This window comes from Podarcis muralis, chromosome 5 (genome assembly GCF_964188315.1).
Source record: "Podarcis muralis chromosome 5, rPodMur119.hap1.1, whole genome shotgun sequence".
Classification (NCBI taxonomy): Eukaryota; Metazoa; Chordata; class Lepidosauria; order Squamata; family Lacertidae; genus Podarcis; species Podarcis muralis.
In genome coordinates this window covers 20,938,979-20,961,779 of record NC_135659.1, presented here as the reverse complement: position 1 = coordinate 20,961,779, position 22,801 = coordinate 20,938,979, and the positions used below count along the sequence as shown (strand labels likewise).

Genomic DNA, 22,801 nt, shown 5'->3' with positions numbered 1-22,801 from the left:
ACCTTTACCTTTATATGGTTCCACGGCCTATATTACCTCTTAGCCTGGCACTTGCATTCTGTAGAATTTTTTTGAACCTACTGAAAATGTCCAATTAAAAAAACCCAAACATTTTTGGCCATACTTCAAAGCCAGCCCCACGCTGCAGTGATTGAGAAATGTACACCATATTGAGATCCTTGGAAGATAAAAGTGGTATATAAATGTAAATAAATAAATAAATAAATAAATAAATATAACTGCAGTTGTTATTGCACCTAGTTTTCTCAAAGGTTGTATATGACATATATATACTTTAATTTAAAAAAAACAACTCAGTGTAATAGTAAACTAACTCACAGGTAACAAAATTGCATAAATTTATTTTGCAACCTTGAACTCTGTAACTTTAAAAATTGTAGATTGTAATTTTTTTGTAGTTTTTAAAGACGTTTTAGTGAACATTGGTGTAGGCTCTCCATGGACTAAATGAATCAGACTCTAAACTTTTATCTGGATCTATGGAGTTTGGATATAAATTGAAAAGATCACAGCTATAGGGAAAAGACCTATACTGTAAAGGCCTTTCTGCATAGATTATGAACATCGTAACTCAATATTTCCCCCCACAAAACTATAGTTATAATTGGACCCAATGGGGGTCTGTTTCTTTGATCAGATCACAGTAACCATGACTTTACACTGGAAAATGTCACTACTGTGAAGGTTTATCACCTGTAGAGCTGGTCTTTTCTCTGATGCCGTGTTCAGCTCTCATTAGCATTATTCAGAGTTTAGTTGTTAATTAGATTGATGCTTCAATTACAGTCATCACTGACAAGAATAGCCGTGACTGCTTGCATGAAGAAGAAACAAAAGGATATTCATTTGTGCAGGCGGTTTTTTCCCTTCAAAGTACGACATCTACATTGCCATCTTCATATATGCATAAATGCTGTAACCCCAAAATTTTGCATATGCTGCACACAGGGGCCTGATTTGCCTATCACATTAAACCACAGTTAAATGTTTAATTGTGAGTTACTGCAAACATGCTTGTCCCTCCCTGGCTTCTGCAATCACCTTATGATGCAACAATTATTATTTTTTAAAGATATAATGACCACACCACCACCAACTAGTTAGCAGGGCCCGTTCAGTATCACAGTGAGACTTTCGTGAAGTCTGTTCTGGAAAGGTAAAGACCTTGTGCGCTTGTGAGTTTGTCTCCTATAGCCATCAGTAAGAGCCCTGGGACTATATAGGGCTGCCCTAAGTGACAAGCTGAGCTTCAACTGAGCCTCCCAGAAAAACCTTTGTAACACAGACAAATGAAAGAAACCCGGTCGGTGCCGCCTTAGACAAGTAGGCACATGTTATGATGGTGGCAAGAAATCTGCAGTAGGAGAGGCTCACAAGCCATTTACTGTAAAATAATTAAAGCTTATTTATGTCAAGAGGCCTTGGAGAAAAAAAGAGAGCATAAACCAATTTGCATTAGCCCTTTACTATCCCCCCCCCCCCTGCTTTCATTTCAATTAACAGACCAGCAGGTGTTCTTTGCAGTTAAAAAGATAAGCTATCAAGGAAGAGGATGACTTTTTGGCTGACCTGCAGACACCATGGTTTGCCTGCTGATTGGGTTCGTGTCTCCCTGTACCAATTTCTGAGGTGTTAATTTAACTGCTCCTCTCTGTCACGCAGGTCTCGGCCTTGAAAAATAAACTGAAGAAGCAGTCCACAGCTACCGGTGATGGAGTAGCCAGGGCCTTCCTGAGGGCACAAGCAGCGTTATTTGGATCCTACAGAGATGCTCTAAGATACAAACCAGTAAGCGATGCAGTTCAAGTATCCATTTCCCATTGACTCTTAAGAGTGCAAATGTTCTTAATGTCTGTGAGGAGGAATGCTAAACATCTCACCAGAGTTAGAAAAAAACACACCCCTCCAGGTAAACAAGTCCAAAGGTTGGTTGTGGAAAGGCAAAGTCCAGTGAACGCAGACTACAGCAGCTGTCGGTAAAAGCCTTTGTGAGCTCATGGGCCAAAACACCCAACAAATACCCCAGCATTTATGTGTCACTTTAGAGACCCAGTGTGGTTGGTATATGGAAAATGTCTGGGTGCGAGTGGCAGTTGTTTTGGGCTGTGGGCACACTTTCCAGATACTGCCTCCCAGTTTGCAAATTAAGTTTTGATTTGCAAACAGCCAGAAGTGGCCGAGGCTCAGTTTCCCCCAAGTTGCTGAATGCCAGGGGTGCCAACTTGAATAAAATATTGGGGGCGGGGAGCAGGTAAGCCCCCCGCCCCCAATCAATCACATGACACAGTTCACGCTCCCCATTGGAATAGCAATTCCCATCAACTTGGGGGAGGAGCTAGCCCCCTCAACTATTTTATTGGGGGGCCAAAGACCCTAGGAGTTGGCTGCTATGCTGAATGCTGTGGCATCGAGTGCTGTGAATCAACTCCTTTGCATCCTAGTATCTTGCTGAAAAGCTGTACATTTGTAGGTTAGGTTAATATCTGAGGTTAGGTTCTCCTAGAGCAGGTGGCCAAAAGTGGCCCTCCAGATGTGGTCAGACTCCAGCTTCTATCAACCCCAGCGAGCATGGACAAAAGTTGGGGATGGTGGGAGTTGTGGTCCAGCAGTATCTGGCCAGCCATAGGTTAGCCCCCTCTGTTCTAAAGCTAATATTTCTACAGCCCTGAAGTTCTTTACTTAGAATGTTGCTTTCCAGCCAACAGCTTGTCCATTTTTAAAAAAACCTAATGCTTTCTAACTATTTCATAATTTTAAATATTCTTTCTAGCACCTCATCATTGGCCAGAAGCACTGCTTCTGTTTTTGCACGGGAGCAACTGATGCACAGAGGAAATAAGTTATTGTAGTTCTAAAATTGGTAACTGTGAAGAACGTGGGGTAAAAAATAGTACTGACCCAGTACTATCGTACTCAAACTTACTGTGATTTTCCAAGGCTCCAAGCAAAGGTCTTTCCCAGCCTTGCTATCCGAGTTTCTCTGAACTAAAGATTAAACTTGGCACCTGAAGTATCCAAAACATTAGCTCTGCTCTTCTTCCTAACCTTGTTAGGAGGAGTAGATTTAGAAGGGTCCAGCTAAATGATATCTAGTTCAGCTATATTTAGACAAAAATAGGATAAATGTCCAAAACTATGAAAGTAGTTCAAGGGACATAATCATCTTTGCACCGAGATCAATAGCGGATGTGCAGTAAAATGTGGCATTAACAGAACAATTGAAAAAAGATTTTTGTTCTCAAATATTTTTTCCAGTAGTAAATAGTAATTCCGATACCTTGAAAGCTTTGGATTTTGTTCTATACCAGTACTGCAGAACTCGTTGTGATTTTGAAGTGAAAGTATAAATTCATTTTCTATGTATAAATATTTCAGCACTTTACTGAACATGCCATTTCCATTTTCTAGTATGTGCCAACATTTTGGTTCATGAAGTACTCTTGAAGTTTTTTCTCCCCCTCCCCACTATAGATCTGGTTGAGTTTTATAGTATATTAATTGTGTATATACAAATTGAAGAATAAATTTCTAACTAAAATTGCAGCAGACTGCTATATAATCTGCCTACACCCCCAGTAATGTCGTTCCTCTAGTTTGAGTCTAAAGGCTTCTAAGACCTGCTTAGGGCAAATCTTAGTACTGCTATCCCAAATATTTAAGTTGCCTCTTCTTGCACTGTTCTCTGCTTGCATTAATCAGCATGAGAGGATGCTGCAGGATGTTTAATAGTTAAGAATAAGAGACAAACAGACCTCAAGCCTTTCTCTAATTTTTCAAATCAGTAATCAGTAAGCCTTAGTGTTTAAACAAAGTTATGGGGGTACATTTCTGTTTAAAATGTTAACATACCCCCCCGCCTCTCTCTGTGTGGTTGCCTTTATTCTTGCAGAGGTGCCACTATCTTTTTTCACAGAGTTATCTTTTTCTTAGCTAGCTTTCTGAAACAATGCCAGCTTTTTAAAAGTGCAATATAAATCAGGTTAGCTGTTTATGTTCCTTACAATCTTTTAACGATGCATGTTTTTAAGAGTGGTGATTTCTTTCAGGTATTTCCCCCCCCCCCTTCATGCTTTATCATGAAGACGTACACATTTATCATGCATAATGTCCCCTCCCGCTCTCCCGAGCCATTTCACAAATTATCAAGAAGTTTTTCTGTTCTCCTTTTCTGAATAAGCTTTGTTCATAATAAATGTGGTCAAACTTCTGCCGTGGTCTCTTGTCCACTTCTTTTGACCTAGACAGCAAGATTTTCATTGACTTAATCGTTTTTGGCATAGCCTGCTATAACAGAGAAACAGAGAAAAGAAAATTAAGAATGGGAAGGATGACATACTCTCCTATTCTTATCTTTTACATAGAGTTCAGAAAAGAGCTCTGATTCTAAAACCCTCCCCCCCTATCCTACAGGACTCTACCCTCAGCTTCCCCTACTACCCAATCTAACTTTTCCTTCTCCCTTCAGAGTAGGAGTGAAAGAAAAAGCAGAAAAAGTAGTTTGCGACCTACTAGTGGAAGAAGCACAATGGACAGCTTTCCCATCACACGGGTCACAACTTCACTCTGTTTTTCTTTGCCTCTAGATCAGCCTAAGAAGCACTGCTTCAGGAAAGCAGTAGCAACAGCTCTTTCCAGGGGAGGCGTGCAGTTTAAAATAATTTGACTCCCGGTGCCTCTCTGTTTGTATCCAGCATGGTTTTGAAATGAGCCTGGCTATTAAAAGGGAGGGGGGAAAAATCAGGAAATAACTCGACACATTTTCCACCTAGTCCAAGTCCTTACTGGCACCGACCCCTTCCTCTTCTGCTCCCTAGTCTCAGTCCCTCAGCTAGGAATTTCCCAGGAATTTTGGGGAGTGTGCCTTCTTTGTCTGCTGTCTACTCTGATAGACAGACACTCACCAGGGTCTAATTTGTTTTTTATTTGTTTGTTAAATTTCTGGACTGTGCTTTATCTGAGGGTCGCAGGGCAGTTTACAATATAAAAAACACAAAAATGCAAAACAAAAACAATACCTGGTCCCTCACAGTTTAAAAGGCCATAAATGGCCGAAGGCCTGGGACAAGAAGAATGTTTTTGCGTATAGGGAAACTAAAGCAGTTTCTGTGCCAAAGCCAAGCCTAAACCCCGATTGAAGTGGATCTAGAAAATATATAGTTTCCTCCAAGAGTGGCTGAATCTGGTTCGTGACTCAGGAACCTTAGTCAGAGGTTTTTCCCAGCCCTGAAACCTGAAGATGCTGATTATTGAACCCGGTCTTTTTTGTGCGCAAAGCATTTTCTCTACCCCTGTGCTTTTCCATAGCTACCACGTTACTCCTAGGTTTCTAAATCCATCCTGTCTGAACCATGGTTAAAGGTAAAGGGACCCCTGACCATTAAGTCCAGTCGTGACCGACTCTGGGGTTGCGGCGCTCATCTTGCTTTATTGGCCGAGGGAGCCGGAGTACAGCTTCCGGGTCATGTGGCCAGCATGACTAAGTCGCTTCTGGTGAACCAGAGCAGCGCACGGAAACGCCGTTTACCTTCCCGCCAGAGCGGTACCTATTTATCTACTTGCACTTTGACGTGCTTTTAAACTGCTAGGTTGGCAGGAGCAGGGACAGAGCAACGGGAGCTCACCCCGTTGCGGGGATTCGAACTGCTGACCTTCTGATCGGCAAGTCCTAGGCTCTGTGTTTTAACCCACAGCGCCACCCGCGTCCCTATGTGAACCATGGTTAAAGAGTGACAAATAAGCGACTCTATTAGTTAAACAACAGAAACATCTAAATCAGTTTGTAATATCTCAGGCAAAAAGACAGCAATCATGTATTACAAACTGAGCAAGTGCCTTGTTTTGCATGGAAAGAATTCTGGTTCATATTGCTTAGCATATTTAGAAACAAGAATATCTTCTCTGCTAGGCCAGATTTCCCTTTCCTTCTAATGAAATTGGGTAGGTTAAGCTCTTGTGCTCAAGATGATTATTCTGTTTAAGTCAATGCATCAGAGTTATTTACAATGATATTAAGGCGCTTGCTTAAAATGTGAATGCAGCTTAAATGGAATCAGTCCTGCTGTGCCCACCAGTCCATGAAGATGAGTTGGGGAGAGATGGAATTCTACAATAACTGTTGTTAAAGAGGACAGATATCTTGTTTGGCATAGATTTTTTTGGGGTCCAAGTATTAGCAGTCTCCTCTTCAGTATAGAATCCCTACTAGGCTTTGATCGAACTACTTTGAAAGTATGTTGTAAATCAATACTAAAAGGACCATTAGAGCATGCGTCCGCTATGTATCAGCACAGCATTCCTCCAAAGGCTACGTTCTAGACCGAAGCATCACAAGGAACAAACAAGTCAATGGCAGAAATTTATTGCATTAGAAAAACTCTAGGGAATTGCATTAGCAACAGTTGCTAATTTTTGTTTCTGAAGCCTCTTGGAGTAACAATAACGTCCACGAAATCTCAGGAAGAGATCTGAATCATTGGCAAACGGATAAAAAAGAAAGTGGCTACAATTCAAAGAGCTCAGTGCACAAAACACTTCCATGTACATGTGGAAAGAATGGCAGTACAAGGTTATGGAGTACGCAGAAATAGCCAAATGAACAGCAAAAATTCGACATCAGGGGGATGAAACATATCAAAAAGAATGGGGAAAATTTATGTTATATATAGAGAAGATGATGCGAAATAGGGAAACCAGTAGAATTAAAATAATATCTCATAACGGGAAAAGACAAGAATTTTACTGGATAATAATATCAAAATGAATTAAAAATATATATTAGGACTATTATTGAATAATATTTGTAAATGAATATAGACAGACAGCAAGAATTTGTATATATAGAAAGATTTATTTGTTTACGGACATTTAATGGAAAAAATGAAAATGGACAAAGACAATGCAAAAAGTCAAAGAGGACACAAAAAAGCCAGAAGAAGGAAGGAGGGAAGTCAGCTCGGGAGAGCAAGAACAAATGTGAAATATTATGTATGTGTATGTACAGTATGTAACTAAAAATTCAATAAAGATCATCTTGGGGGGGGGGGGGAATAGAATTTCCCCTCTCTAGCATAAGCACTTAGTGGCTCATGACAGACCTCTTTTGAGACTCCCACAACTCTCACAGAATCTTTTCAGGAAGATCCAAGTGTAAGCGTAGTCCCACTGATTTCAGAGGGAAATGTGGGCATAAGCTTTTATCTCTGATTTAAGTCAATGCGGCTAAAATGCACACAATTTTGACTGGATTGTGCAGCAAGAATTCAATGGAATATGGTTCATGTAAATATCTCGGAGCCTATACAGATCTTTTGGATAAACAGACTCAGATAAATGCAGGTGCACCCAGTAGAGAACTAAGCAGCCACTGGAGCCTTATGGGAAATCCACAATGAATCTGCAGGACTGAAGGATTTGATTGGGGAAATGGAGCTCACTGTAGTTCATTATAGAATTACAGGAAAGTAAAGGTTTCAAAGTCATACTTGGCAAATCTTATAACCATGGAGGTCTCGTTCATTCTGCTCTTATATATCTCTTTACCACATTTCAAAGATTTTCCCCACAGGCCAAAAAAATACATAGATATTGCTTTTAACAAACTGCTTGCCTTTCAGAAGAAAGGGGTTAAGAAAAAGTTGCACGGGGGAAAATAAATATTGTTTCAGTTGTGTAGTAAAGGGGGCATATGTGTGGTAAAGGGGGCATAAAAATTATTAGATTTTTTTTACTGTTATATGCGTAATAAGATTATGATAAGAATTGCAATGACTTAGCGGCCATGCCAAGTTCCTTTCGGAAGTTTCAGTTTTTCATGAAGTTAAAACCTTGTAGTCTTGCATAGGTATGAATGGTCTCAAATCTTGTTCTCTGTGTAAAACGTAAATTAAGATTTGTTACATGTGAACTTCAGGTTTTTGTTATTTTTGTCTTCTGCATTTGTTTGGGAGTCATCAAATGCCCACATGGCTTGAAGGATATGTAATTCTTCAGTGCTGAAAATTAGTGAGGGGTGTGTGTGTGTGTGTGTGTGTGTGTGTGTGTGTCGCATAGAACTGCACTGACTGTTCCCAAATAAATATCTTACTAATTTCCTTTCTTGTAATTTAGGGTGAGCCTGTCAGTTTCTGCGAAGAAAGTTTTGTCAAGCATCGTTCCAGCACTTTTAAGCAGTTTTTGGAAACTGCAGTGAACCTTCAACTTTTTAAACAGGTACAGAGCGAGTGGATTCTCAGTTTAGTTCTCCTCTATTGTACATGTACGAAAACTGAAGAATAGATGCAATCTGTGCAATATGTTTCCCGCATTTAATATCTATTGACCATTTCTATCAGCAACTCCGGAGATTATGCAAGGAGAATTCAAGAGGTCAAGTCAATCTCCTACAGTTCCGAAACTATGCTTTGTTCAAACAAGCCAGGATCAAACTGTAGCTTCTGGCCCTGATTCGTTTGCAAATCGTGTTTTAAACTAATCAGAGTTTCCTGCGTTCTGACATAATAAGGAACTCTGGTTAGGTTATAAGCAGATGCCTCTGATCTATTCCACACTGCTACAACAAATTCAGTTGTTCCCTACTGAATCCTAAATTCTAGGTTTGAAGCTAGATGTTCAGAGGTGGGGGCTTAATGGAAGCAGTCTAGAAATACTTTTAACTTGATGGACTTAGGAAGGTGCTTCAATTCTGCCCTGGACATATCCTTGCCAGTGCTGGCTGCCATTTTCTATCCATTTCTTTTGAGCCTGTAAATGTCTAATTAAGTATTAAGAAAGGTGTCATAAGACTTGTTCCTCCCTTGTTGGAAGAAACTGATCTTTAAATGGCTGCCATGAAGATATCCACTGCTTGGATGGGGAGAGGACAATATAATATAAATATGGCCAAGGGGTCAGTCCAAAAAGGTTATTTTTATAGTGCTGGATAAACACTGCGGCACAAGCTACAGGTCAAAGCAGAAAACGCCATCTCTGATTAAAGCATCAGGAATCTTAGGTGGGGAGGCCGTGTTTTACTAATCTGCTAGCTCTCTTTGAAGATATACTACCATGATAGATAAGTGAAATTCAGAGGGTGGTAGCCAACTTTCACTATAAAAAAATGGTAAGTTTGTGTCTGAGATTTAATGGCTGAGGTAGAGATTTACGACAATATAAGTGAAATATGTGCAGCTTTTAATTGGGTAGAACAGAAATAATATTATCTTCCAAGAGGCAAAGGAAGATGTTATAAAACTATTTCATTTTTATAGCCAATGTATTGCCTCTTCTTCAGTTTATTTTGGATATCATCCTTCCTCCTTATCCTTCACCCAGCTGCCTCTTATCCAAGAGTTCTTTCAAGGTTATTTGAGTTATAAGAAGGCTCAATTTAAAACTTTGCTCTATCCAATGCAAAGCATTCTTCCTTTGCAACAGGAAATAAATCTTTTAAACAGTCCGAAGGCCTATAGTGGAATAATATGTAGATAGGAGAAAGCAGTTTTATTACGGTAGTTTTGGGAGACACCTCCATGTGTTAACTCTGGCTGTTTGGGGAAAGTTGAATCATAATAAATTTATAGGCTAGATTATAAGGGCTGTGAATACACAGTGTTATATAGCACCGATAAAACAAATAGGTCATAGAAGACTTTGGACTAGATTGGTGGCTCCGCAAAGGGGCAACTACTGGTGTGCTTCCCATTCACTGCCTTCTAATCCTCTTCAAAACCCACCTACTTAGAAATGGAAATCAACAGGGAAGATATGCAGCTGGGAGAGAACGAGAAGGGTATCTTATGTGACTACAGAGCAAAGCTATGTTATAACAACGTTGATGGTATATCACTGCTAATGCTCAAGATTTCCACATACACATTACTAAGCAACATTTGCGATGCTTACTGCACCAATATTATTTGGTTGTGCAAATAAGAGGCCACAGATGGGATGATTTCAATCTGACGATGATTGGTATGGGACTGCTGGTACCAGCACACTTGAACGAATGAACCCACAATTGCTCCAGCCTTGAGTATATCTCATATTTGGTGTTAACTCCTGCACTGTCGCTTACAGCTGCTTTGGAAAACCGTGGCTGCTACAGCTGATGGCAGCTAGCTGTTACGAAAGGAATCATAAGTAAGAATCAAAGGTCAAGAAGGAAAGATCAAAGCTTGTCTTCATAATCCTAAATCTTAGCACAAAAAAGGTCCCTTAGGGGGAGAAAAAGGACAGCATCTTGATGTAATTTGGAATCGGGAAGTCAGGCTTGCATGTAATTTGGCAAATAGATAACTGGGAGATCTCTTTCCATGATGGTAAATACTGTAAGAAACAGAACATTATTTTTTGCACTTCTTTGCATGTACTTACTGCAGAATTCAGAAGTGCATTCAGCATTTCCAGCCCTTCTGAAATTTTTGTGCAAATGAGCTCTTGGTTCAATGACCACTTATTTAATCTTAGAGGCCACTACATTCTTCAGGGCCAGAGGTGGTCAGCTCCATAATAAAGTTGATACCTACCTAGCAGAAAAATGTCATGGCTAATGGAGCATAGTTCCCAGTTGCACCAGTCTTTAGGATTGTGTGTGCACAACATTAAATCATGACAGTGTGAGACTTTTGTTCCTAAACTAAATGAAGGGTGAGATCCAGTGCTAGTCGTACTCAAAGCAACCCATTGAAATAAATGGACAGAGCATGACTAACATTGGGTATCACCCAAAATTGCTTTGGGAGCCGCATCCAGCTCGATCACTAGTTGTCCATCACTGTTTTATAGTATACTGTTAATTTTGTAGGTGAAATAAAATCTAGTCCACCTAATTCTGCTCTGTGGAACCACTGTTCATTTCAGTGCAATTCCCATTTGTATTAAAATGGTCTCCTATGCAAGGTTTCAGCTCCCCACTGCCACCCCCCCCCCCAAATCCTAAAGCTTAGCAGCTCAGTTTGTGTCTGTGTAACTTTACCTAATGATTAGACTATCCATAAATCATGTGCTGGTTTTATAGCGAGGGATGAATTCTTAGCTTTTCCCTGAATAGATAATGTCTTGTGGTTCAAGGGATGTTTTCTGCACCCTGGTAGCTAAAGGTCCTTTATCTCATTCTTGCTGTGAAACAATCCAGCGGTCCCATACTGTGGTCTGACCATGAACCAAACCCATTTGGGATAAAGCCAGTTTAAGTGGGGTGGGTAAAAAAAGTTAGCTGAGGAGAAGAGGAAATAATCACCAGTGATAGTGTGTACTTTGCTACTGCTGTGTCTGCGTTTATCTTCTTTTTTAAAAAAATGTACTCGTGGAACAGTTTGTTTCATGTCATCAGTCTATCCATTGACAAGCATCAGATTGTCACTGACGGGTCTGTTTGGATAATCTGTGATAGTGTATGACAGTCAGCCAAATAATTAATTTCTATTGGCTCCTGTGTACTGTTTCGGTTAACAGCAATTCGGTAGTAATTCATGTTGAAAAATGCGCAATCAGTCAAATGCTTTCTCCGTTTATCTCATACTTGGGCTACCACCTAACCCTGACCAAAATAGATTACTGCTTGAAAGCATTCTAAAAATGTCAGTGCTTTTGAAGAGTGGGGGGAGACTCTTTGTTTTTATTAATCCTTTAAGGCAAATTAAAGCTTTTAACGAAACATTGTAGTTTCTTTTATTAAGCTGTTTACCATTGTGAACAATTCTTGTTCTTGTGTTCTTAATTTGGTGTTACTTCACACCATGCGTCTGTGTATAGGCAGACTCTAAATTTCTCTATGGCTCAGATTAGCATTTTCCATGGTTTGGTGAATTACGGGCATGTCTTAGTCTCACATGCTGATTTCTTATTCTGTTTCCTAGTTTGTTCTAATCAGATAGAGCCATGAGGTCCAAATGGGCTTAAATGGCAACTGTCTCCAAAGCGTGATTTGAAAACAAGTGGGTTAGCATGGTTAGCATTAACCATAGTTTGTCTGATTTTAGCACTGGGGAAAAAAATAGTTAGGCAAACCAAGAAAGAGAAGGGAGAATACATGTGAAGGAAAGGTCGGTATAAACCTCTGGCATGTTCCCAGTCCTTCAAACTATGGTGTAAAATGTGCCAATGTATGTACCTAAATAATAAACTTTACAAAGGTAAGTCACAAAGTCTTTGTGGCTATAATTAAATTTGGACCATGTGTGGGTATATATACAACTGAATATGAAGAAATTAATGAAGAGAAATTGCTATGGAAGGTTCAGCTCTTTGGCTTGGGCCTATAATAATACTAAGGAAATGAATGGACTCTTCCTTGAGTCATCCTGTAAAACTGACTGGAGCATAGTTCTGTTCCTCAGTTGAGTAAATCATGAACTTTGCTTCATGAAACAATATGAAATATAAATGCTCAGGTACAATACGGTACAATTCATAGCATTATTTAATGACTATGGAGGTACCCTGGGAAAGAATCAAAATTTGCAAATTAGGCCCTGTAGAATATGTGCATATTACTCTCACTGCTCTCTTGTGTAACACATGGAAATGTCTCCCAAATCTGTAAATTCCAGATGTGTGTGTGTGGAACTCTCACATTTCTTCACAGGGAGATGAGAGTCCAAGTCTTCTGAGAGGGGGTGTTACTCGTTTGTTTTTGTTTTATTATGTATTTTATATTATTATTTTGCATTTGTTCCTTTAAGAACTGCCCTGAGATCTTCAGATGAAGGGCAGTATACTAATAATGATGATGATGATTAATAATAATAATAATAATAATAATAATAATAATAATAATAATAATGTCACTCAATATCTCCATGCCCTCCTCCTGCTGCTACTTTGTTAACATGTTAAGCCACACTCAATTTGTTTGGCTTCTCAACTACATTCATCAAACATCAGCACTGGCACCAACCATGCATCAAGTGGGAAGGTGTTCCATAATTGGGTGCCACAAGAGAGTAAGTTCATTCTCTGGTTGTTGCAAAGCAGATTCATCATTATTTCATTGATGTCAACAATTTGTTTGCTGCTTAATCAAAGTTATCTCTAGGCTGTGTACAAGAAAACCAGTACAATAAAACTAAAAACGAGTTAAAACAACAACAACAATTTTATTATTTGTACCCCACCCATCTGACTGGATTGCCCCAGCCACTCTGGGCGGCTTCCAACATATATAAAAACATATTAAAACATTAAACCTTAAAAAGCTTCCCTATAAAGGGCAGCCTTCAGATGTCTTCTAAAGGTTATATCTCCTTGACATCTGATGGGAGGGTGTTCCACAGGGTGGGTGCCACTACCAAGAAGGCCCTCTGCCTGGTTCCCTATGGATTCACTTCTCGCAGTGTGGGAACAGCCAGAAGGCCCTCGGTGCTGGATCTCAGTGTCCAGTCTGAACGATGGGAGTGGAGATGCTCCTTCAGGTATACAGGGCCGAGTCCTTTTAGGGCTTTAAAGCTCAGCACCAACACTTCAAATTGTCCTCGGAAACGTACTGGGAGCCAATGTAGGTCTTTCAGGACCGATGTGATAAAATCAGATTTCAATTAAAAGGCAGCCTGGAACAAAAGCACCAGGCGTTCAGCAGGAAGGGGGCCTGTCTGACCTCACCTGGTAGGGAGTTTCACAAAACTGGGCCCTTGATACTGAATGCATGGCTTCTTATGGATGCATGCCACACATCTGAGCCATGAAGGGACACTAGCAGTGACTCTCCCAAAGGTGCCAGTGATCAAGCAGGGATCAGGCAGTGCTCCTTGGATGCAGGACAGCCAAGACGATTTCAGCAGCCAATCTTAACACATGGGTAGATTCATATGGGCGGAGATGCTAATTCAAACATTTAGGGTCCAGGTTGCTTTGAACTTTTTTATATAATTGCTAGCACCTTAGATATGGCCCATTAGCAGATTGGCAGCCTGTGGAATCCTCTCAGGAGCATCATCAGAGAATTAGCTGGCAATAATGGGGCTCCTTCTGTAACTCTGGCGCTTTCTGTAAGGCTGTGAACAAATAAGAATTAAACAGAAGATTTGAAACGTGAACCTTCAACAAAGACGTAATTGCTTTCATCCACTTTTTTCTTTTTGCAGTTCATTGAAGGTCGACTTGCAAAGCTAAACGCAGGAAAAGGGTTTTCTGATGTGTTTGAAGAAGAAATCTCTTCGGGTGGCTTTGGTGGAGGTATAGATTTTTGTCCATACTGTTTGGGTCTTTTCATTCTTGTTGCGTTGAAATTATCGTTGTTGTTGTTAAAATTTCTATACCACCCTTCATCCAAGAACCACAAGGCGGTTTACAATGTAAAAACACAGAAATACATACCATAGTAACAAACAAAAACAATAACACCCCCTTCCCCCATTTAAAAGGGCATAGATGGTTATGAAAGAAATAATGGTGGTTTTTAAAATTGGTTTTCAACATGTTGTTGACCTTCACCAACATGGTACCCAGTGACCATGACTGAGGTTGTGAGAGGTGTAGTCAGAAACAGCTGGATGGCACCAGGCAGCTGTAGAGAGTTCTCATTATTTCACTAAACAGATAAATCGATATACAAAATGGATGCCATGTTCCTCAAAATGCAAAACAGCAAAATGACTTCTTCCAAAACTGGAGGGGAGAGGAGATTCCCATTGCTCTTCCTCATGCAACCCATGTATCCTAGCCGTTTTTGTCCCACCTGAGCTCTGAGTACAGAAAGGAAAAACAACCTGGATTTCGCAACCACCTGCCATGCAGAAAACCTAGGAAGCTTGCCTTATATACCAGTATTGTCTATTCTGCCTGACTTCAGCTCTCCAGTCTCTAATGGCGGAGCTGTTTCTCCCTACCTGCTACCTCATCCTTTAAACCAGGGCTTGAGCCTGACACCTTTTTTCATTGTCAGACATGCACTCTCATCATTGAGAGTCCCTTCCCATTTCTTCGCTAGAATTTGCTGCCGCCTGCTATACAGGTGTTCGTTTGACAGGAACGTGCATTTTGGAAGACGTGGTTCTGCCACCATCGTGTGTAGTTTGCAGAAGTGGTTTATAAGAGGTGAGGTGTTTTTTTGGCTTTACCCCAATGTGCAAAGTAAACAGAATTTCACTCCGCCTCTAGCTGTTAGGTTTATTATTGAGTTTAAGAGGCTTTTGAAGCACTGTTGTAAAACCCATATGTAGCTTGGGAAACCCTTCACATTCTTTCTTTTTAGCTCCATATATTGGATTGGAAGTTTCCATTGCAGCAATTGTCATTGCCTCTCACATTGTCTCAAAATCAACAATCCGTTCGCTCTTAATATTCTCTAAAAACCAAACTCACGAGTCTTGCTTGTGCTGCTAAGTAAAAGGAAAGCTTCCTCTTTCAAGCAGTCAAATTTTAACTCGACCGTTGTGAGCAGTTTAATAGAGTAATAGTGCCCAGTAAATGTGTATCTGTTTGTAGTTCTCCCATTTGCCTAATTTTCCTCACCTACAAGGCAGTAGCTACTGTAGACAGCAAAGGAAAAGAAAAATGTCATTTAATACTCTAATATATTACTCCTTATTTCCACTGTATGAAACTAATATTCTAATACAAATTCCTGCAATTTTATTCAGTTTTCTTCATATTTGGTATGGGCATTCTCCGGAAAACCAACACATCTTTTTGTTTTGTTTTGTAATAACGCAGAATACTTCATGTTGATGTTCAGTGATGTTTCAGTCTTTTACATTCCATAGAAAGTTGAGACTGCATGTAAATATGTAAAGAATATTATGTGTTTTTGAACAAACAACATTTTAAAGGAATCCTACCTTTCTGGTTTCTCTCTCATTTGTGTTTTAGGAAATTCTAGATCATATCAGCAGTGGATGTATACAGTTAAGGTAAGGAAGTGTGTCAATGTATTTAAAATGTGCCCATGGCTTCCATCTATTGCTATAATGTAGTGTTCTCATTCAGCAAATTACAGGAAGATGTCTAGGAATTTGTACAATAGATATGGAAGCATATGCACAATGAACTTCTGTGCAAGCCTCTCTCACACAACGTCTGTTTATACAATCAGAGCTTATGAAGGAGAACTTCCTGGTAGATTGTGCCCTATATGGTTACATTAAAAAGCATTGATAAATGTGTCAGCCATAGGGATGACATATTATAATGCTTGGGCTGTAGCAGACAAAGGCTGACGAAATGCAGCTGTATAAATCTTCTGAGAGGGATATCGGGGAGTGACAATGGCAGTGGTGAGGCCATTGCATTTTATTTTTGCTTTGCAAAACCTTAACATTTAATTATGCTGGGAAGGTGATCAATGTGTGTTTTGTGTATTTCAGAATATTTATGCATTGTGTATTTCAGAAAGGAGGAGCCCTGATCAACACAGCTATGACCAGAGCCAGCCCAGCTATGAAAACAGCATACCAATATGTAAGCTCTAGCCCTGTTCTGTTTCATTTTTCTGCAAACTGCATGTCCTATTTTAATCTAAATTACTGCACAAAAAATCTAAAAAATGAATTTATTTCCAGAACAGCTATTACAGCTTCCAGGAACTAGGGTTGGCAAGAACAGGACCATAACTCCCCCAGTCCTCCTGTTCTTCTTGCCAAGCTTAACTCCAGGATGCAGATAGTATTTTCTCATTTTCACCATGATGCAGGACCCAACCTAGTTCCTTGCTTAGAAAGGGAAAGGAATAATAGAGTAGTCTGCAAGCAGAGTAGAGGACTAATTTAGAGTTCCACCAATTTCCAGGCTTCCTAGGATGCTGGAGTTTGCATGCACATCATACTCACTGCTCACTATCCAAACTGAAGGCCATTTTTGCCAGGTATACACTGGTACCTTGGTTCTCAAACTTAATCCATTCCGGAAGTCCGTTCCAAAACCATAGCATCCCAAAACCAAGGTGCTCTTTCCCATAGAAAGCAATGTAAAACGGATTAATCCATTCCAGACTTTTAAAAACAACCCCTAAAACAGCAATTTAACATGAATTTACTATCTAACGAGACCATAGATCCATAAAATGAAAGCAATAATCAATGTACTGTCCTATAAAACAAATAAGACAGTATTGTAGATGATAAAAATTAAAATTATTATTTTTTCTTACCTGCACTGATGATAGTCATTGTTTGGATGGGGGGGCTTTTATCCATTTCCACAGTCACACAATCAATCAATCAGTCACAAAAACAAATTAACCAAAAAAGCCTCAAAAACAAAAGCGCAAAATAAATAGCAAAAACAAAAGTGCCAAATTTAATCCATTCCGGAAGTCCGTTTGACTTCTGAAATGTTCGAAAACCAAGGCTCAGCTTCTGATGGGTTCAGGCGCCCCGGAAAGAATAGCTGACAGCCGCATTGGACTTTCAGCTTCCAAAAAACGTTTGAAAACCGGAACACTTACTTTCGGGTTTTCGGCGTTTGGGAACCAAGGTGTTTGAGTACCAAGGCGTTTGAGAACCAAGGTACCACTGTAGAGGAGAAATTCATTTCACTCAAACACGACACAATTTCAGCTTAGTAAAGCAGCTTCACAACACAGCAGGGAAACTCAGCCCTTTCTTCCCTGTCCCCAGTGTTTTGGTCTAAAATTCCAACCTCTCCCTCCATCCTTGTGAGTGATTTTCTCCATATAGTACTAATTCAATTTCTCCAACACCACCTTTCTGGCTGTGAACTTTCTTTACACAGGGCTTCGTCTCCGTCTAAGTACTGCACCCCAGCACTGACTTTCGGATGAGCTTTATTTTTGTCTCTCACTAATATTTTTTGCATCAAATTCCACATATTTTTAGATAAAGATTGAAAGGGAAGTCAGTTTCCCCATCCATTTTTTAAAATTAGCTTTTATTAAAGATGTTCTTGTGTTACAAAACAAGCAAACAAACAAGTACATATAGTGTCTCCACTTTCAAGCCATAGTCTTTTTCACAGTTGGTTTACATTCGTGATGAGACACTATTGTCATAGACATTGTGTGGTTGGGAGAAAAGGCCATCGGGATTATGATATTCCACGTATTGCATAGTGTTTGTGCAGTGCTTGGTGACAGCTTTGTGGACTTGGAGGGTTCAGAGCTTGGTTAGTTGCGTTCAGTTGGTTGCAGTATGTTGGGTTTTTTTATATGTTTGTATTGGGGCCAGGGTTGTTGGGTCAGTTTAGCCATATTGATTTGTATTGGGTCATTGTCTTGTTATGCTGTATACGTGATTACGGGGAGCCACACTGGGGTGACGGCATCCTCCTTTGCTGGTTCCCATGCTAGTTTAAGTTGGTTGGTTAACTTTTCCAGTAGGGCGACTTCCCATACATTTTGGTACCAGTGGCCTATGTTCACTCCTGAAAGGTCCTTTCAGTGTCTAGTTATGATATTTCTAGAGTTCCTTCATTAATTTGTGGATTGTTAAGATATTGGGGTTATATGTCATTGGCTTAGGGCTCATCCACACTTCTACTTGTTTTCCACTTGTCCTGTGCTTTCTAGGGATGGACCTAGTTTCTAGATGGATGAGCAGTTTTGCTTTTGCCCACCACTTTCCTCCATAAAAACCACTCTTTAGCACTAAATCGGAACAAACAGCAACCTGCAGAAACCCAGATTGCTGTTTGTTCCGTTTCAGGTTTTGCTGGGGGAAAGCAGCAGGGCAAACGGATGTGGGACTAAAACAAGAGTTTCAGGGCACCGGTTTTAGAGCTTCTCTGCAAAATTTGCATAGTCATTCCTAGGCATATTAAATTTTTACATTGAAAAAAAGTAATGTATTTTCCAGAGCCTTTGCTGAGGTTACTTGTTACTGCGTCATAACAACTTTAGCCATTTTACTGGCAAACCACCCTTTCCCCAAGCAAAACTATCAGTACCTTTTGGCATTCGTACCCACAGCATAAGCCCAGTTTAATTATATATCATGTGAAACTTAACTCAGTTGGTCAGAAAAATGGATGCCCCTGAGGTGTAATCCCATATGGTCTTAATGGCTTTTCTTTACTGAGACTCAATTGGAATGAGTGGTTTGAGAATTACCTCTTCTTGACTAGACTTTGTAGCAGTCAAGACACCCTTTCCCCCAAGTAGCTGACTGGCTTGCTGCAAGTATTCATGCCACAGCACCTGACATTTTGCCACAAGTGCACACACTTGGCTTCACAGCAACATTGCAAGTTTAGTAACCCTTCCCTCTACATGGGGATTATCTTCAGGTTGGGAACGCTCTGCGTGTGAAGGAACAGGAAGGTTAAATGCCAAACACAAAGGCAAAGGAGAGCCTTCCTTGCCTGAAAACTATTATTCCAAATCACAGCCTTCCTTTGAGGCTCCAGTCATCAATAAATAAATCAGTTCCTTAATCTCTTTTTTAAAAGAGAATTTTTAATTGTACATCAATTCAAAATCATACCGAACATATGAAGAAAAATAATCCAGGTAAATACATTAAAAGCACTGTGGATTCATGTGCTCATTTATAATTTACACGCAGCTCATTAACAGGTTGTCTGAAAATTACCCTTCTCTTTTCCCCCACTAGATTTTCCTCCCTCTATTTTGCCAATTATATCTTTTCATCTGTTAGTGCTGAATGTGCCCACTGCTGGGTCCCTCCTATGTTGTTGTGGCCCCCTTGGGGCTCAGCTGATGGTGGCTATGGCAGTGACCATCTGAATTTCCCACAATGCCTTGACCTAGCATCACTCTGTAGCACTGAGGGAAATTAAAATGGCAGCTCACCATATATTGCCACTGGGAAACCCAGACATCACTGCTGTGTTGCAGCAAAGCGTTGGTGACACATTGCTACCTCAAGGTGCCGTGTCATGATGCTACTCCTTCCTATACCCAAACTCAACTTTTCAGACTTGTCTGGATCAGTCTGAAAAGATCGCTCAAATGTATATTCAGAGTATGGATACTGCTTTTCTGTGTTGCAATGCTTTCAAATAGGCATTTGGAGACATCTGACTGTGTTGTCACTTGCAAGCAGAGCAGTGCAGAGGGACCATCCAAATGCACACATATATTTAAATTCAGTCTCAGTTACCAGTTTTATTGTGTGTGTTGTGAGGCCCATTTTTCTCCCCAGATCCTTGAAATTGTGAGTGACAGTCCCCATCATAATTTAGAGTTAGTTGCCCCCGGTTGACTTCTGTTTTGCCCGCCAGCTATATGTGTGTGGAAAGCCGCTAATCATTGTAGGAATTCTGCTTTAGGAATTCCAATAGCTAAGCTGCATCCAAATGGGTGAAGAAGAAGAAGAGTTTGGATTTGATATCCCGCTTTATCACTACCCGAAGGAGTCTCAAAGCGGCTAACATTCTCCTTTCCCTTCCTCCCCCACAACAAACACTCTGTGAGGTGAGTGGGGCTGAGAGACTTCAGAGAAGCGTGACTAGCCCAAGGTCACCCAGCAGCTGCAGGTAGAGGAGCGGGGAAGCGAACGCGGTTCACCAGATTACAAATCCACCGCTCTTAACCACTACACCACACTGGCGGTTGGAGCTCCCCTTGCTCTCTTAAAACTTAACCTTTTCTTTAAGAAAACATCCACTACCTTTTATGCAATGGGTGTGTGTGGTTTGAAGCAATTCAGACAACGCTGGATTTTTTTAGTGTTAATTATGAATCCCGGTTTGATGTATTAAGTACTCAGTTCATGGGGCGCTGCAAAACACAGAGGTTTCACCAGAAAATGCTGCAAAACAACTGCAAAACTTTGGCGCCAGTTTGGAGGTGATCACAAATTTTGGTGTTCATCGTTGATTAAGCTGTGTGAGGTTATTGCATCTCTGAATTAAGGGAAATTCTAAGATTCATTTTTATGCAAGCTGATATCACATAGTGGAAAGCCATTTCCGCCTCCGAGGAGATGGGGTTGCGGGCCAACTCCACCCACACACGCGCGGGGGCCGGCCTTTGCCCCCGCGCGAGAGCAGGGAATCCCCGGGCGTGTCACTGAGCTGGCCAGCCAATCAGCTGGCCAGGGAGGAGGGGCCTGGCCTATTTAAGACCAGGCACGCCCGGGGACCGCCCTCTTTTCCCCCGGACAGCAGAGAGGTTTTCCCATCCCACCCACCCTTAGGTTTAGCTAGTCTTGACCTTGCTATGGACTTCGGTTGGTCGCCGCAAGGGGCCTGGTAGGAATTTTTCCAAGTTGGCGCACTTCATGCCTTTTGGTTTTTTCGCCTACCTCGTAGCAAAACGTCACAACTTAGGCGGTTTTGGCGGTTAGGCATTGGCAAGGGGAATTGTTATGCAAATGAGAGGGGGGGAAGGAAGCGCCATCACCTTCCCCCAAATAAAGGGGTAGTCCGGTAGAGGACTCCGGGGGGCGTTGCCTTGTCCGAAACCTAGGGAGGTAAGGGCCTCCGGCACGCCCCCGAGCAGTGACACCCGTGGGGATCCTAGTTGGCGTACTTCAACAGGACCCCCCACGGTTTGTGGACAACCCTCCCGGTCACCATGCCGGGTAGTCGTTAGGAGCCAATGCCTAAAGCCAATACCTTTCAATTCTGTAATCAATAAAGTTGTGGCCTTTTATGCCCATTAACCTAAAATATTGTGTCCAGTGTCTTCATTTCACAATGGGGGGGGGGGGGGAGAATTGCCACGCAATGAAACTTGACTGATATTTTTGGTGCAACAAAATGTAAACCTAATAATGGTGTCAACTCAAAGATGCCACAGTTAGCAACATCGCTGCATAAAACGACACAACTGGAACTCCATTGCCATAACTTTTTCACTATTCAACAAGTGGTTGAACTAAGTCTTTCTCCAAATATACCATTATGCACAAAATAACTATTAAAGAAATATCATTTAATTAGTGGCAGTTGTTTTTTCTTTTTGGTAACCCAGATATACATATGCTGAGATACAATTTTTAATGCACTCAAACCTTATTAACAATCATGTGTGAAATTAGCAAGGAAGTAATTTCCTTTCATTATACCACATAATGTGAGAGATTTAATTTTTAATTAAATTTCACCTCATATGCAGCACTCTTCAAACCATTGTTTTGCAAAGCCATTTAGTTCTTTTTTCTTTTTTTTCCTAGGCAAAAAATCATGCAAAACAGGGGATAAAGGAGGTGAGAAGTAAGTTAAAACACAAGGTATGTAACAGAATTTGTACTTTCTTACCTTGTTTCTTGCTTCAGTTTGAAGCACATACCTTACAAATCCCACAAGATTTGTGTTTTTAATGACTTTTGAAATATGCTTAGCCCTTTGTTCAACAATACATTTTTTATAACAAGCCCTCTGGCAACTATCTGTCATTCTATGCATCCACTCGAATAATCTCTTTATTGTTTGCATATTTATCATGGAAAAACAGAGGTCTTCAAAGATACGTTAACAGGATGTATGTTTTCATAAAGCTGATTGCTTTGATATCACAATTGAAGCCTTTGCTTCAAGCTGAGAATTTAAGGCAAGCCAGTTTTACCAGAGAAATGTAATTCAGAAGGTGTAGTTGTCTAACTTTCATGAGATCTGTAAATGGTGGCAGTATTTTAGCATGCTGAAATCCCTTAACTTTCAAGAGCAGCAATATAAATGTATTGGAGCCATGTCGTCAAGGCATTGTTTGTTCGTTTTAAATTTTTATTTGTTTGCCTGCAATATTTAATTGTATAGCGAGTACTTTTAATATTATTTCTCTTCTCCTTCAAGCGTGAAGGCTGATTACATGAATTGGTTGTTAATTGTTTTTCATGAAAGCTTCACTCTATTTAAAAATTATTTGGCAGCTTAAACATCTTGCTATGAAGTTTAAGTTAATTTTGGTGACAGTTTTTATGACATCTTTCCCCCCATCTGTTTTAGC

The 22,801-nt window shown here is 40.4% G+C and overlaps 1 protein-coding gene across 4 annotated transcripts in view; it reads left to right on the top strand.

Annotated features, from left to right (window-relative positions):
* The window catches only part of DENND1B (DENN domain containing 1B), a 180,010-nt gene that overhangs the window by 130,451 nt on the left and 26,758 nt on the right, over positions 1–22,801 (top strand). For all 4 annotated transcript variants that reach the window (XM_077928357.1, XM_028732552.2, XM_077928358.1 and 1 more), the window contains 6 exons: positions 1,684–1,809; positions 8,128–8,229; positions 14,079–14,169; positions 15,805–15,845; positions 16,324–16,392; positions 22,029–22,085. In XM_077928357.1, the coding sequence (XP_077784483.1) occupies positions 1,684–1,809; positions 8,128–8,229; positions 14,079–14,169; positions 15,805–15,845; positions 16,324–16,392; positions 22,029–22,085 (486 nt within the window). The remainder of the gene's footprint in view (positions 1–1,683; positions 1,810–8,127; positions 8,230–14,078; positions 14,170–15,804; positions 15,846–16,323; positions 16,393–22,028; positions 22,086–22,801) is intronic.